Source organism: Phyllostomus discolor, chromosome 5 (genome assembly GCF_004126475.2).
Source record: "Phyllostomus discolor isolate MPI-MPIP mPhyDis1 chromosome 5, mPhyDis1.pri.v3, whole genome shotgun sequence".
NCBI classification, from domain to species: Eukaryota; Metazoa; Chordata; class Mammalia; order Chiroptera; family Phyllostomidae; genus Phyllostomus; species Phyllostomus discolor.
Genome location: NC_040907.2, coordinates 71,708,260 through 71,721,298, shown reverse-complemented (window position 1 = coordinate 71,721,298; position 13,039 = coordinate 71,708,260). Strand labels below are relative to the sequence as shown.

General features: G+C 36.1%; 2 protein-coding genes across 4 annotated transcripts in view; one reads left to right on the top strand and one right to left on the bottom strand.

Annotated features, from left to right (window-relative positions):
- Positions 1 to 513: 513 nt before the first annotated feature.
- On the top strand, positions 514 to 1,677 carry LOC114497203 (60S ribosomal protein L7-like 1). Its single transcript, XM_028512821.2, is given in 2 exon segments — positions 514 to 659; positions 661 to 1,677. Coding segments are annotated over 2 exon segments (735 nt in total). The 5' UTR covers positions 514 to 531; the 3' UTR covers positions 1,268 to 1,677.
- A 6,022-nt stretch (positions 1,678 to 7,699) lies between these two features.
- The window catches only part of CCDC18 (coiled-coil domain containing 18), a 122,830-nt gene continuing 117,490 nt past the window's right edge, over positions 7,700 to 13,039 (bottom strand). For all 3 annotated transcript variants that reach the window (XM_036026433.1, XM_036026434.1, XM_028511477.2), the window contains one exon: positions 7,700 to 7,837. In XM_036026433.1, the coding sequence (XP_035882326.1) occupies positions 7,823 to 7,837 (15 nt within the window). In that variant the 3' untranslated portion in view covers positions 7,700 to 7,822. The remainder of the gene's footprint in view (positions 7,838 to 13,039) is intronic.

Sequence of the window (13,039 nt, the reverse complement as noted above, 5' to 3'; positions counted from 1 at the left end):
AAACTATCATTTAGAATGAAATGGCAGTTAAAGGAGTTCATCATCACCAAGCCCTTATTATATGAAATGTTAAAGGGACTTATCTAAGAAAAAGAAGATAAAAAATATGAACAGTAAAATACAAAAACTCACAGCTACTAACAACCAAACCTAAAAATAAAAAAAACAACCCCAAAATAGAAACAAATTAAGCAAACAACTAAAACCGTAACAGAATCACAGAAGTGGAGATCACATGGAGGGTTATCAAAGGGGAGGTGGAGTGAGGAGAGTGGGGGATAAGATACAGGGAATAAGAAGCATAAATGGTAGTTACAAAACAGACAGGGGATAGTTAAGAGTAGTATGGAAAATGGAGAAGCCAAAGAACTTACATGTATGATCCATGGACGTGAACTAAAGGGGGTGGTGCTGGTTGGGGGGGGTGGAGGGGCATAAAGGGGAGAAAAAATGGGACAACTATAATAGCATAATCAATAAAAAATATTTTTAAAAATAAAGAAAAGAGGCAGTAGCCACAGCGTTGTGAAGATGGTGGAGGGAGAGCAAAGAAAAAAGATCTCTTTGGTTCCAGAAAATCTCCTGAAAAAGAGGAAGGCTTATCAGGCCCTCAAAGCCACCCAGGCAAAGCAGGCACTTTTGGAAAAGAAGGAGCAAGTTTAAATATATCAAGTTTAAGCAACTGGAATGGTTCCTCCATGATGCCTGGCGGCAGCAGCGTGACAAGGTATGCCTCCGACACCTGGAAGTGAAACCTCATGGTTTGGAAGTGCCAGATGAACACTCCTTGGCCTTCGTTGTGCGCATCCAAAGGGTTAATGGAGTGAGTTTAAAGGTGCAGAGGACCATTGTGAGGCTTCGCCTGAAGATTTTCAGTGGTGTCTTTGTCCAAGTGACCCCCCAAACCATAAAAACGCTGCTCATGGTGGAACCTTATGTGACCTGGGGATTTCCAAATCTGAAGTCTGTCCGGGAACTCATCTTGAAACGTGGACAAGCCAAGATCAAGAATAAAATCATCCCTTTGACAGATAACACAGTGATTGAGGAGCACCTGGGGAAGTTTGGTGTCATCTGCTTGGAAGACCTCAATCATGAAATTGCCTTCCCAGGGAAGAACTTCCAGGCAATCTCAGAGTTCTTGTGCCCTTTCCAGCTCTCAGTGGCCCGTCACGCCACCAAGGATAGAGTAGGCTTCCTCAAGGAGATGGGCTTACCTGGCTATCCAGGTGAACGCATCAATCAGCTCATCCGACAGCTGAACTAAACCCAGAATATCTGAAAGCACAATGCCTTGGAAGCATGTGTTTTTGTTTTTTGGAATTACCAGTATCTTCAAAGAAGATTATTTTCGGCTATATCTTCAGAAGCTGGAGGGCAGGAGTCAGGGAAAAGATGGTGGTGTTCGTAGCAGGCACTTCTTATCACAGCCCTGTTCCAAAGGAAAAGTCCAGTGTGTTTTCCACATTCGCTACTACTACCACCTTGAAGGCAGCAAAGGACTCATGCCGTGCAAGAGGGGTCCCGCTTTGTCCCATCTTCTCTCCAAGGGCTTAATGTTGATGAACAGATACCCAAGCATGAATGCCAAGCCCAGAGCCGTACTTGAACCTGGGGGTTCCTAAGGCTTTGTTTTTGGAAAGAACTCGAAATACATTTTAGAAGAGCACAAAAAAATAAAAACAAAAAAATAATAAAAATAAAATTAAAAAATTAAAAAAAGAAAAGAAAGAATTGCTCACAAGTATTGGGGTGACCTATAGCATCTCCTACAGTTAAATCATTTATCTGTTCTTTAATCCTCACTGAAATGTATGCTATCACACTTCCTCTCTCAGGTTTCATTTAGTAGTATAACTTCTTAAGCTACTTTAGTTTTGTGCAACTATTCCTGAATAAGATATTCAATAAGCATCCACTGCTATATTTCATAAATGAATCATATTCCACCAAGCCTCAGCGAAACTTCTTAATACTGTTCTCTGAAAAAGTAGTTCAAAAATGTCCTTAGAAGTGTAGCCGTAAGTAGCAAAACTAGGACCCCAGAACCTGAGGCTGTTAGAATGCCTTCTACCCAACGTCTATCACCTTCCTTCAGCCCCACATGTCTGCTTTGCACAAGGAAGCCAGGTAAATACCATTGAATCACATGGTTCTTTCAAAGGCTCATCATCATTCTGTTTGCTTAAGAAACTTAATCTGCTAAGTAAACTTCAAGCCTTCATAGAGGCAATGGTGTACTTTATGAGACAGAGTAAAATGAAATTTTGATATTTTCATTACTGTATTTATATTTTTCACTTTGATTAAACATCTCCCTTAATAGCTACAGTTTATCTTATTTCAGACTGGGCCTAGATTCTTTTAGAGTTGGCCTTATGGGCCCATGTTGGTTTTTATTACTTGGCTAAATAACCAGAGTAATAAAAAAGTTCCTGCAGGTAATAGGGTTTGAAATTATTATACCAACTCTTTCTGATGACAGCTCAGCCTGGTTTACAATGTATTATTTTTACAATTTTTAAGTACTCCCTCCCCCTTTAAATTATACTTTGCTTTTGTTCTGTAATCTTTTTTTTTTTGCTAATCCTTTAAGTACAAATGTCTCCAAAGTCTTAAAAATCTATTCTCCCCATGAGAGATGAACAGATTTAAGAACAATACCTTCTGCCAATAAAAAATTGTTTTATTTATTCTGAGTAAGGTTACAATGTGTTCACTCTGCCTATTAGCGTACACTTAAAAAAAAAACTTTATGTGTACATCAAGCTGTAGGGCTGTATTTTCAGACACCAGGCAGTCCCTCAAAAGAGTCATGTCATGGCATTACCTTATACAGCCATTGTGGCCAAGGATTTGCTGCTCAGCTTTGTAGGTAACAAAGTCATGTATCATCCAGAAAAACTGATTCATGGCAACCACTCACAAAAGACTGATATTTACTCAAATGCTAAGTTATAAACAAAAGTGTACTAGATGGTCATACTAGCCCATTATCACATTCTAATTTTACTAATAAAAAGTTGGGTGGGAAACACATGTATAATGACAAGATTACATGGTAACCATGGAATCAGAATAAAGTAGAATACTCTAAACAAAATAATATGGTCTCATCTGTCATGTCTCTTATAAATCAATGTTTAGAATGACCAGTAGGATATTTCTCTCAGGCTAAAGTGACAACTGACAACCAGGGTGGATTTATGGGACCTAAACTATTCCCGAGCTGTTCTGGGATATGCATGAGATAGATAACTACCCCCAAACAGAACTTGTTGCAGGCACATGAGAAGGGAGGGGAAGCGAAGAAGTGGCTAGTTTAATGAACTCTTTCAAGAATCTGGGTCATGTAAGTAAGTGCATGACCATACAGGTAGTTAGACTGAGGATATGAGATCGAGAAAAAAAGAATTTTTTTTAGGTTAGGAAAGACTTGCATATGTTTAATGTTGTGTGTGTTTTGTTTTTTAATTGAAATATAATTGGTATATAATATCCTATTACTTTCAGGTGTACATCATGATTCAATATTTATGTACATTATGAAATGACCAGCTAAGTCTAGTTGCCATCTGTCGCCACACAAAGTTACTAACTGTATTCCCTACACTATACATTTCCATGACTTATTTATTTTATATCTGTAAGTTTGCACTGCTTAATCCCCTTTACCTATTCCACCTGCCTCTCAGGTAGTTAACCTACCTCTGTTAACTACCAGTTGTTTCCCCTATCTACAAGTCTGCTTGTTTTATTCTGTTCATTTGTTTTGTTTTTTTAGATTGCACATATAAGTGAAGCCATACATAGTATTTGTCTTTCTCTGACTTCACTTACCATACTATCCTCTTGGTCCATCCATATGGTTGCAAATGGTAAGATTTCATTTTTTATATCTGAGTAATATTCCACCATGTATACACGTATGTGTACACACACTTCTTTATCCATTCCTCTATTGATGGACGCTTAGGTTGCTTCTGTAGCTTGGTTATTGTAAATACTGCTGCAGTAAACAGGGATGCATGTATCTCTTCAAATTAAGAAATTTCATTTTCTTTGGATAAATACTCAGAAATGGAATTACTGAATTGTGTGGTAGTTCTATTTTTAATTTTTTGAGAAACCTCCATACTGTTTTCAATAGTGTCTACACCAGAAATATATTGAATATGGATGGAGAAAAGCTGGAACACAGGAAAATACTGATGATATAGATGAGAAAAAATAACTAACGAAGGGAAGTTCCTGAGGAGACAGTAAGGGATGCAAAATGCAGGTACAAAGATTACTGAGAGGGAAACCTAGGCTTCACTGAGATGATAAAAAGATAAACTGAGTACAGATTAGGTTTGTGAATTCAAAGGCAGGGCATTATAGGAACTCTTTTCTGACGGCTGCCATTCTCTCTTTGAAGCAGGTGAAGTCACCTGCTAAGTGCATCTGTGTGGGGGTGTCATCACAGACTTAGGAGAAGTAGCCAAGATTTGACCCAGGTGGAGATAAAGTTGAATTCCAAGAAGGACTTTTAGATAATGGTGTAGAATCACAAATGGTTACATTAGGGTTAGGTAACACTACTTTACAAAGAGATCCTCAAAATTCAGTGGCTTTTATTAAAAAGACAAACGTTTATTTCCCTCTCATGTAATAGTCCAAGGAGAATGCTCCAGGTCACTTAGGCACCCAGGTTCCTTCTACTCTGTTTTTCTGCCATCCCCTTAGGTGTTTCCCCATCTGCATGGCTGAGGTTGGGTTGCAGGCAATTCCAGCTCTAGGGAAAGGGAAAGACCTCGGAGGAGCATGTATGTAATATTTTCATGTCCAGGCCTGAAGTTGTTGTATACATCATTTCCGCTTGTATTTTTCTGGTGAGAACTTAATCACTGGAGAGGTCAGGAAAAACAGTGTCTGGTCACGGGCCCAGCTAAAATTCTGTAATTATATAAAAAGGAGAAAGCTGATTTTGGTGAAAAATTAGTAGTCTTCACCATCGCATAATTGTCTCTTTTCTGTAACAATATATAACAACTTAAACATTAGGAGAACAATGGACATTTAATGAGTTCAGTACAGTTTATCGCTGAAACTAAAGGAGTAAAAATTTTAGGGTAATGGCAAAAAAAAAGTGATTTGAAGTGATAGGCCTTCACAGTATATAGGCTGAATAAGAAAAAAAAAGTATTTACTGATCACCTACTGTGTGGCAGGTAGTATTTTAAGTGCTCTAAGTGTACTGACGTGTTTAATACTCATAGTAACTATTTTAGGTAGGAAACATTATTCTATTTTTATAATAGAGGAAACAAAGGCAGAGAGATTAAGTAACTTGCCCAAAATGACACTGAATTCGGAACAAAGCCAGGCTCTGAACTGATCCAGAAGTAATCTGGTTCCAGGGTCCACATTCTCGACTCAGTCGTTAGACTGCCTCCATGGCAGCAGTTACTGTCTACTGAGTCCTTGCTCCACTCAGGTAGTATACTGCTATTTCATACGCCTCACCTAACTTTACCCTCACCAGAAATTTCTGAGATAGCTACTGTTCTATTTTACACTTAAGGAGACCGAAGTTCAGTTATTCAATAAGGGCACATTCTTATAAAAATGGAAAAACCAAGATCAAACCCAGATCTGTGTGAGCTCAAAGCCCATTTCTTATTTTCAAATATATAAATTTTTACTATTAACATAGATTTTTGAATAGCAAAATTCAGCTATTGTAAATGTATAATTCAATAAGTTTTGACAAATGTAAATACCTGTGTAGTAAATAACTTAAGAGAGAACATTTCTATTATCACAGAAAGTTTGCTCCTGTTCTTTTCCATGCAATTCTCTACCCACAAGAGACAACTACTGTTCTGATGTGTATTATCATACTTTGGTTCTATGTCTGTTCTTAAAATTCATATAAATGGAATCACATACTATTTACTTCTGTGTATAGCTTTTTTCATTCAGTGTATTTTTGAGATTTATCCATGTTATTGTATGTAACAGTTTATTCTCTTTATGTTATATAAATATATGCATGTATCAAGTTGCTTATTCATTCTTCTGATGGACATTTGACTTTTTTTAGTTTTGGGCTATAAATGAGAAAAGTAATATGAACATAATTAAATTTTTCCAAAGTCATTCCAGATGCTCTACATAATTTGGTGTTGTTGGCCATTTTATTATCAGCTATTCCAAAGGTCATCCCATGTGTTTTTCAATTTTCCTGGTGACTAAAAATGTTCAACGCTTTTAAATGAGCACATAACCAATCACATATACTATTCTGTTAAGTCTCCGTTTAAGTCTTTTACCTATTTTTAAATTGAGATGTTTGTCTTTTTACTTTTTATTTCCAGTGAGTTGTTTTCTGTCCTATGTATTTATAGCTCTTGCTCTGCAGTGTATCTTTCATTTTCTTAATGATGAATTTTGAGAGTTGTTTTAAATTTTGTTCAAGTCTAGACTATTAACTTTTTCTTTTATATTAGTGCTTTCTGGGCCATAAGAAATCTCTACCTACTTCAAGGTCATAAAGTGATTCTCCTATATTTCTTCTAGAATCTTTATAGTTTAGCTTTTTGTTTTTTAATTTTGTTTGTTAGTTTATTTTATTCATTAGAGTCCACATATAAGTGAAATCATATGGTATTTGTATTTCTGACTGGCTTATTTCACTTAGCATAATACTATCCAGGTCCTTCCATACTGTCACAAAAGGTAAGATTTCATTCTTTTTTTATGGCCAAGTAGTATGTCATTGGGTGTATGTACCACAGCTTTTTAATCCACTCATCTACTGGTGGGTACTTGGGCTGCTTCCAAATCTTGGCTCTTGTAAATAACACTGCAGTGAATATAGGGGTGCACACATTCTTTTGAATCAGTGTTCTGGGTTTCTTCAGATATATTCCTGGAAGTAGAATCACTGGGTCAACATATTAACAGCTTTAATGATTAACTATTACTGTAGAAAAGATTAACTATTATTTTTTTAAGATCATTTATATTCACTTACAAATTAAATGTGGTTTAAAGACAGCAAGTCCAAACTTTTGAGAAATCTGTAAATTCAAATGTTTAAATTTCATCTTAATTTTGTTGTATTATTTTTATTCTACCTTAAGCTAACCATGTGTAAATGGAGTCACTAATTCAAAGTCCCTGTTTTGATGCTTACAACAAATCAATTACTTTGCAGCACACACTTGTTACACAATTTCACTAGTAAAACAGGAATAATGATAATAGCTACTTCACATGATTGTCATGTGGATTAAATGAGCTAAAAATATAAAGTATCTAGAGTAGTGCCTGATAAATGGTAAACACTTAACAGAAGCCTGCTATTATTAGTACAATTATGAACCTGTGGCAGAATGACTTCTAAATTCGAGGTTTATTTTAAAAATAAAGTATTACTATAAAAATAAACATACTATGGTAGTTTGATTAAAAATACAAATGACTCAATGTATTTATGCATTTTAACAATAATTTTTATATAAAAAACAAAGATAAGGAAAGCAGCAAATTTAAACCAAAAATAATGAAAAACATGAATTTTCAGAAAAAGTATAAATAAGCTTCAGAAGAAAGAACTTTGTCTTTAAAATGATTGAAATAGGGGGTGGGTAGGGCAGGGGAGAGTAATGGAGGAAAAATGGGGACAAGTGTAATGGAACAACAATAAAAATACTGAAACATAAAATTTATTCAAAAGCAGTAAAATAACAACATCTACAAAGTATGAGCTACATATAAGAAGACAGCATAGTACCACAATCCCATTTTTCATCACATCGACATCTTCTTTTAATTATAATTTTTCTCCCTGGAATAATGCAAAATAGTAAGTTAATACTTAAAATATTCTTACATTGATTTAGCATTAAAAGTCTACTGTAACAAATCAGGAGCATAATTTAAGGTAAGGGTGGGAAATTCTAAGTTAACTGATATATGATTCGGAAAAAGTCAGTAATTGGCCACATGAATGTAAAAAGCAAATAATTCTGGTTGGGGATGAGGAAGGAGTGCAATGTCAAATTAAATTGATTTTAAAAACAAAAAGAGGGACATAATAAACATAAGATATTTAGCTACTGGTGTCATCTAGTTCAAATGAGGGCACAAGAAAGACAGATGGAAGATTACATGAAAAAAAGTCAATGGAAAAGAATGAAGAAAAACAGAGCAGGAAAGGAAAAAAAAACAAGAAAAAATGTTTGCACAAAGAGGCAACACATAAAGAAGTAGAAAAATACAGGGAAAAGCTCAGAAGACTAAAAATGCAAGTCAAATACTCTCGTCATACCTTGGACCTTGGGCTATTAGTACTAAGACCAAGCTATTTAATTAGACAGTACTGAAGAAAATATAAATGCAATTATATAAATAGGATATCAACAGTGGTTAAGGACAGAGACTCAGCTTTTTCATCTAAACAATGGGCATAATAACAGTACCCACTACAACAGAAAAACTATTTGGTACTATTAGGATAATGGTACATATTGTAGGGTTGTTGATAAAGATTAAATGAGTTAATTTCTTTAGAGCATTTACAATAGTGCCCAGCACATAGTAAATGCCATGTATTATAATAATCACAATCTGTCACTGTGCTTATCAAACTTATCTTATATATAATAAATTAAGTTCTAGTTTACCAAAAACAGACTTTTGCACACCAATGACTCTAAGGGCCATTGATGTACAGCAGAAGTATTAAAGGGAGCAGCAGTACTCTTCTCTAGGGAACATTCTGGAAATTTGTAAGAGTACTTTTTGGTTGTCACTATGATGGGGAGAAAGAGACATCCCGTTGCTGGCATATAACAGACAAGGACAAAAAGATGTCAGATGTCATATATTCTTCAGGGCCATTCCATACAACAAAACTACCTGCCAGGCAATCTTACCAGACTTCCCTAACCCATTTATATTTTCCCACTCTTTAAGATAACTATTTCATCTATCTTCCCTGTTCTTAAACCTCCAAAACCTCGCCTGCCATAGATGATAAAATTTCTTATTTCATTAAGAAAGTAAAAGCAATCAATAAAGAAATTCTTCCCCTCCCACCAAATCTTCCTCTTCCTGAGTTTCTGGACCCATGCAGTCTACCCTCTTTCCCACTGCAGCGGACTGGCCTTTTATTCAAGGCCAACTGTGCCTCTCTATTGGATCATTTCTCCTTCAGCCTACCTTAAGGATTTTATTCCTTCCACTCTCTGTCTTGAATTATCAGTTTTCCGTCTACTGGACCATTCATACTAATACGTAAAATGCTGGTTTATCTCTTACCCTAAAAAAATGAAACAAAAACCTCTCCCTTGACCACATATCCCCCATCTCTCTGCTTTACTCTATACCAAAAGAGTTGTTTATTCTTGATATTTCCATTTTTTCTCCCATTCTCTGCTGATCGCACTCTACTTAGGCTTTTATTCCCACGATTACTCTGAAGTCATTCCTATAAAGACATTAACAGCTGTCATAGTACCAAATATGACATCCATTATGAGTCTTTATTTACCAACATTTGATACTGCTGATCTCGCCTTCCTACTTAAAGCACATTCTTCACTTGGCTTATGGGATATTATATTCTCCTAATTTTTCTCCTTTACTTTATTTACTCCTTTACTTTTACCACTTTACTTCTCAGTTAGCTTAGTTGGGTCCTCAGCTTCTTGATGACTAAAAGCAATTTAACTTTATAAATTAGGCTTGGTTTTTGGACTTCTTTTTCTACCTCCATTAATTCCCTTGATTTAATACAGCACTATGGCTTTAACTACCATTTATATGCTGATGATATCTAAACTTAAAACTTCAAAATGAAACCAGGTGACATCAGAAGAACGGTGGTGTGAGAGATTCCCTTGGTCTCTTCCCTTTAAGTTACAAGTTCAACAGCTACGATCCACCAGAGGATTCCCTACTTAACACACAAACATGGCTGAGATCTGCACATTAAAACACCTGAAGGTGGGTGACACAGATGCAGCCCAGTGCTCACTGTGGGTCTCAGGAGAGGTTGCCACCTGTACTTCCTGCAACCCCAAGGAGCAGAGAGATACAGTGAGCATTCCTGCCTGAGTGGTTGATACGAGTAGCAGCTGAACCCAGTGACCAGAGTGGAGACAAAGCACAGAGATACAGCCGCAGTTATCTGGTAGCCACCACTGCGAGGCAGAAAAACAAAGCCGTGGAGCTTGGTCACGTCCCCTCACCTCCAGAGTGAGCAGCAGGCCCCAGAAGAAGCTGTAGCAGTGAGTTTCAAGCTGCAGAGCACATTATTTGTAGCCCTGGGAAATGGAAAGGCAGAAGCATTTTTCTCTAAGTGGCATACACACACTGCAGCTAATCCTAGTGATGGGTGGAGATACAGAGGTGGGTTGCTGAGGTCTGGCAGTTGCTATTACTGGCAACAGAACCAAGCTACAAATGCAGCAAAACCAGCCTCTCCCAGCTCACCTCCTCCCCACTCATCAAGGCTGAGTGCAATGAAGGCTGGAGGGTTGGGGGTGCAGGGTGGAGGGAGGATAGAGGGGAAAAAATTGGGAAAACTGTAATAGCATAATCAATAAAAATATTTTTAAAAATAAAAGAGAGAACCTTAAAAGCAGCAAGAGAAAAGGAGACATACCTAAAAAGGAGTTCCCATAAGACTGTCAGCTGATTTCTTAAAAGAAACCTTGCAGGCAAGAAGGGGCTGGAAAGAAGTATTCCAAGTCATGAAAGGCAAGGACCTGCATCCAAGATTACTCTATCCAGCAAAGCTTTCATTTAGAATGGAAGGTCAGATAAAGTGCTTCCCAGATAAGGTCAAGTTAAAGGAGTTCATGATCACCAAGCCCTTATTATATGAAACGTTAAAGGGACTTATCTAAAAAAAAGAAGATAAAAAATATGAATAGTAAAATGACAACAAACTCACAATTATTAACAACTGAACCTAAAAACAAAAAGAAACTAAGCAAACAACTAGAACAGGAACAGAACCATAGAAATGAAGATCACATGGAGGGTTGTCAGAGTGGAGGTGGAGTGGGGAGAATGGGGGATAAGGTACAGGGATTAAGAAGCATAAGTGGTAGTTACACAACTGAGATTCTTCTCAATTAAGAATAGTATGGGAAATGTAGAAGCCAAAGAACTTATATGTATGACTCATGGACGTGAACTAAGGTGGGGGAATGCTAGTGAAAGGGGGGATGCAGGGCAGAGCGCCATAAAGTGGAGTAAAAAATGGGACAACTGTAATAGCATGTATATCAGTAAAATATATTTTAAAAAATTTTTAAAAAGACCACCTGGATTCAATTCCTGGCTTTGCCCCTTATTAACTGTAATATTGGGTACATTATTTCACTTTTCTGTACCTGTATTACCTCAATAGAAAAGTGAGAATAATAATAATATCCTCAAAAAAAAAAGAAACAAGAAAAATCCCAAATAACCTAATAATACCTCTTAAAGAACTAAAAAATACAAGTGCAGCCCAAGTCAGCATAAGAAATAAGATAATAAAATTAGAGCAGAATTAATTAAATGAAATAGAGAACAAAAACATCATACGAAAAATTAATGCAACAGACAGCTGGTTCTTTGAAAAGATTAATAAAATTGACAAATCTCTGGCTAGACTCACTAAAGAAGAGACAAAAGACTCAAAATCTGAAATGAAAGAGAAATTCCAATGGACAACACAGAAATACAAAGGATCATATATGAATGCTATGAAAGACTATATGCCATCTAATTCAATAACCTGGAAGAAATGGACAAATTCTTAGAAACATATAACCTTCCTAGAATGAATCACAAAGAACTGGAACATTTAAATAGACCAACCAACAGTAAGAAAATTGAAATAGTCATGAAAAACCTCCCCATAAGTAAAAGTCCAGGACTAGATGGCTTCACTAGTAAATTCTATAAAACAGTAAAGATATAATATCTATCCTTCTCAAACTCTTCCAATAAATTCAAGAGGCAATACTTCCTAACATATTTTATGAGGTGAACATTACCCTGAACCCAAAATTGGCAAGGAAAACACACAGAAAAGAAAACTATATGCTGATATCGCTCATGAATACAGATGCAAAAATCCTAAACAAAATACTAGCAAATCAAATACAATAATACATTAAAAAGATAATACATCACAATCATGTGGGGTTCATTCCAGTGGCACAGGATGGTTCAATGCATGTAAATCAATCGATGAGATACACCATATTAACAAAATACAAGACAAAATCATATGATCATATCAATAAATGCAGAAAAAGCATTTGACAAGATACAACATCCATTTATGATTCAAATACTAGATAAAATGGGTATAGAAGTACCTCAACAAATTAAAGCCTACATATGACAAACCCTCAGCTAATATCATAATTGATGGTGAAAAATTGAAAACTTTTCCTCTAAGATCAGGAACAAAACAAGGATGCTCACTCTCACCACTGTTATTTAGCATAGTCCAGGAGTCCTAGCCAGAGCAACCAGGCAAGAGAAGAAATAAAATGCATCCAAATTTTTAATGAATAAGTAAAATTATCACTTTTTAGGTGATGTGATTCTTTATACAGAAAACCTTACTAACCAAGAAACAATTAGAAACAATAAACAAATACAGTAAAGTTGCAGGATACAAAATAAATGTACAAAAATCCACTGCATCCCCATATATGAACAATACAATTTCAGAGAAAGAAATGGGAAAAATTTTTTTTTCTTGCATTGCAACAAAAATAAAATGAAACACTTAGGGATAAACTTTTTTTTAAAGATTTTATTTATTTATTCTTAGAAAGGGAATGAGAGAGAAAGAGAGAGAGAGAAACATCAGTGTTGCTGGGGGTCATGGCCTGCAACCCAGGCATGTACCCTGACTGGGAATCGAACCTGCGACACTTTGGTTCGCAGCCCGTGCTCAATCCACTGAGCTATGCCAGCCAGGGCTAGGGATAAACTTAACAAAGGATGTGAGCACCTATGTACTGAAAATCAC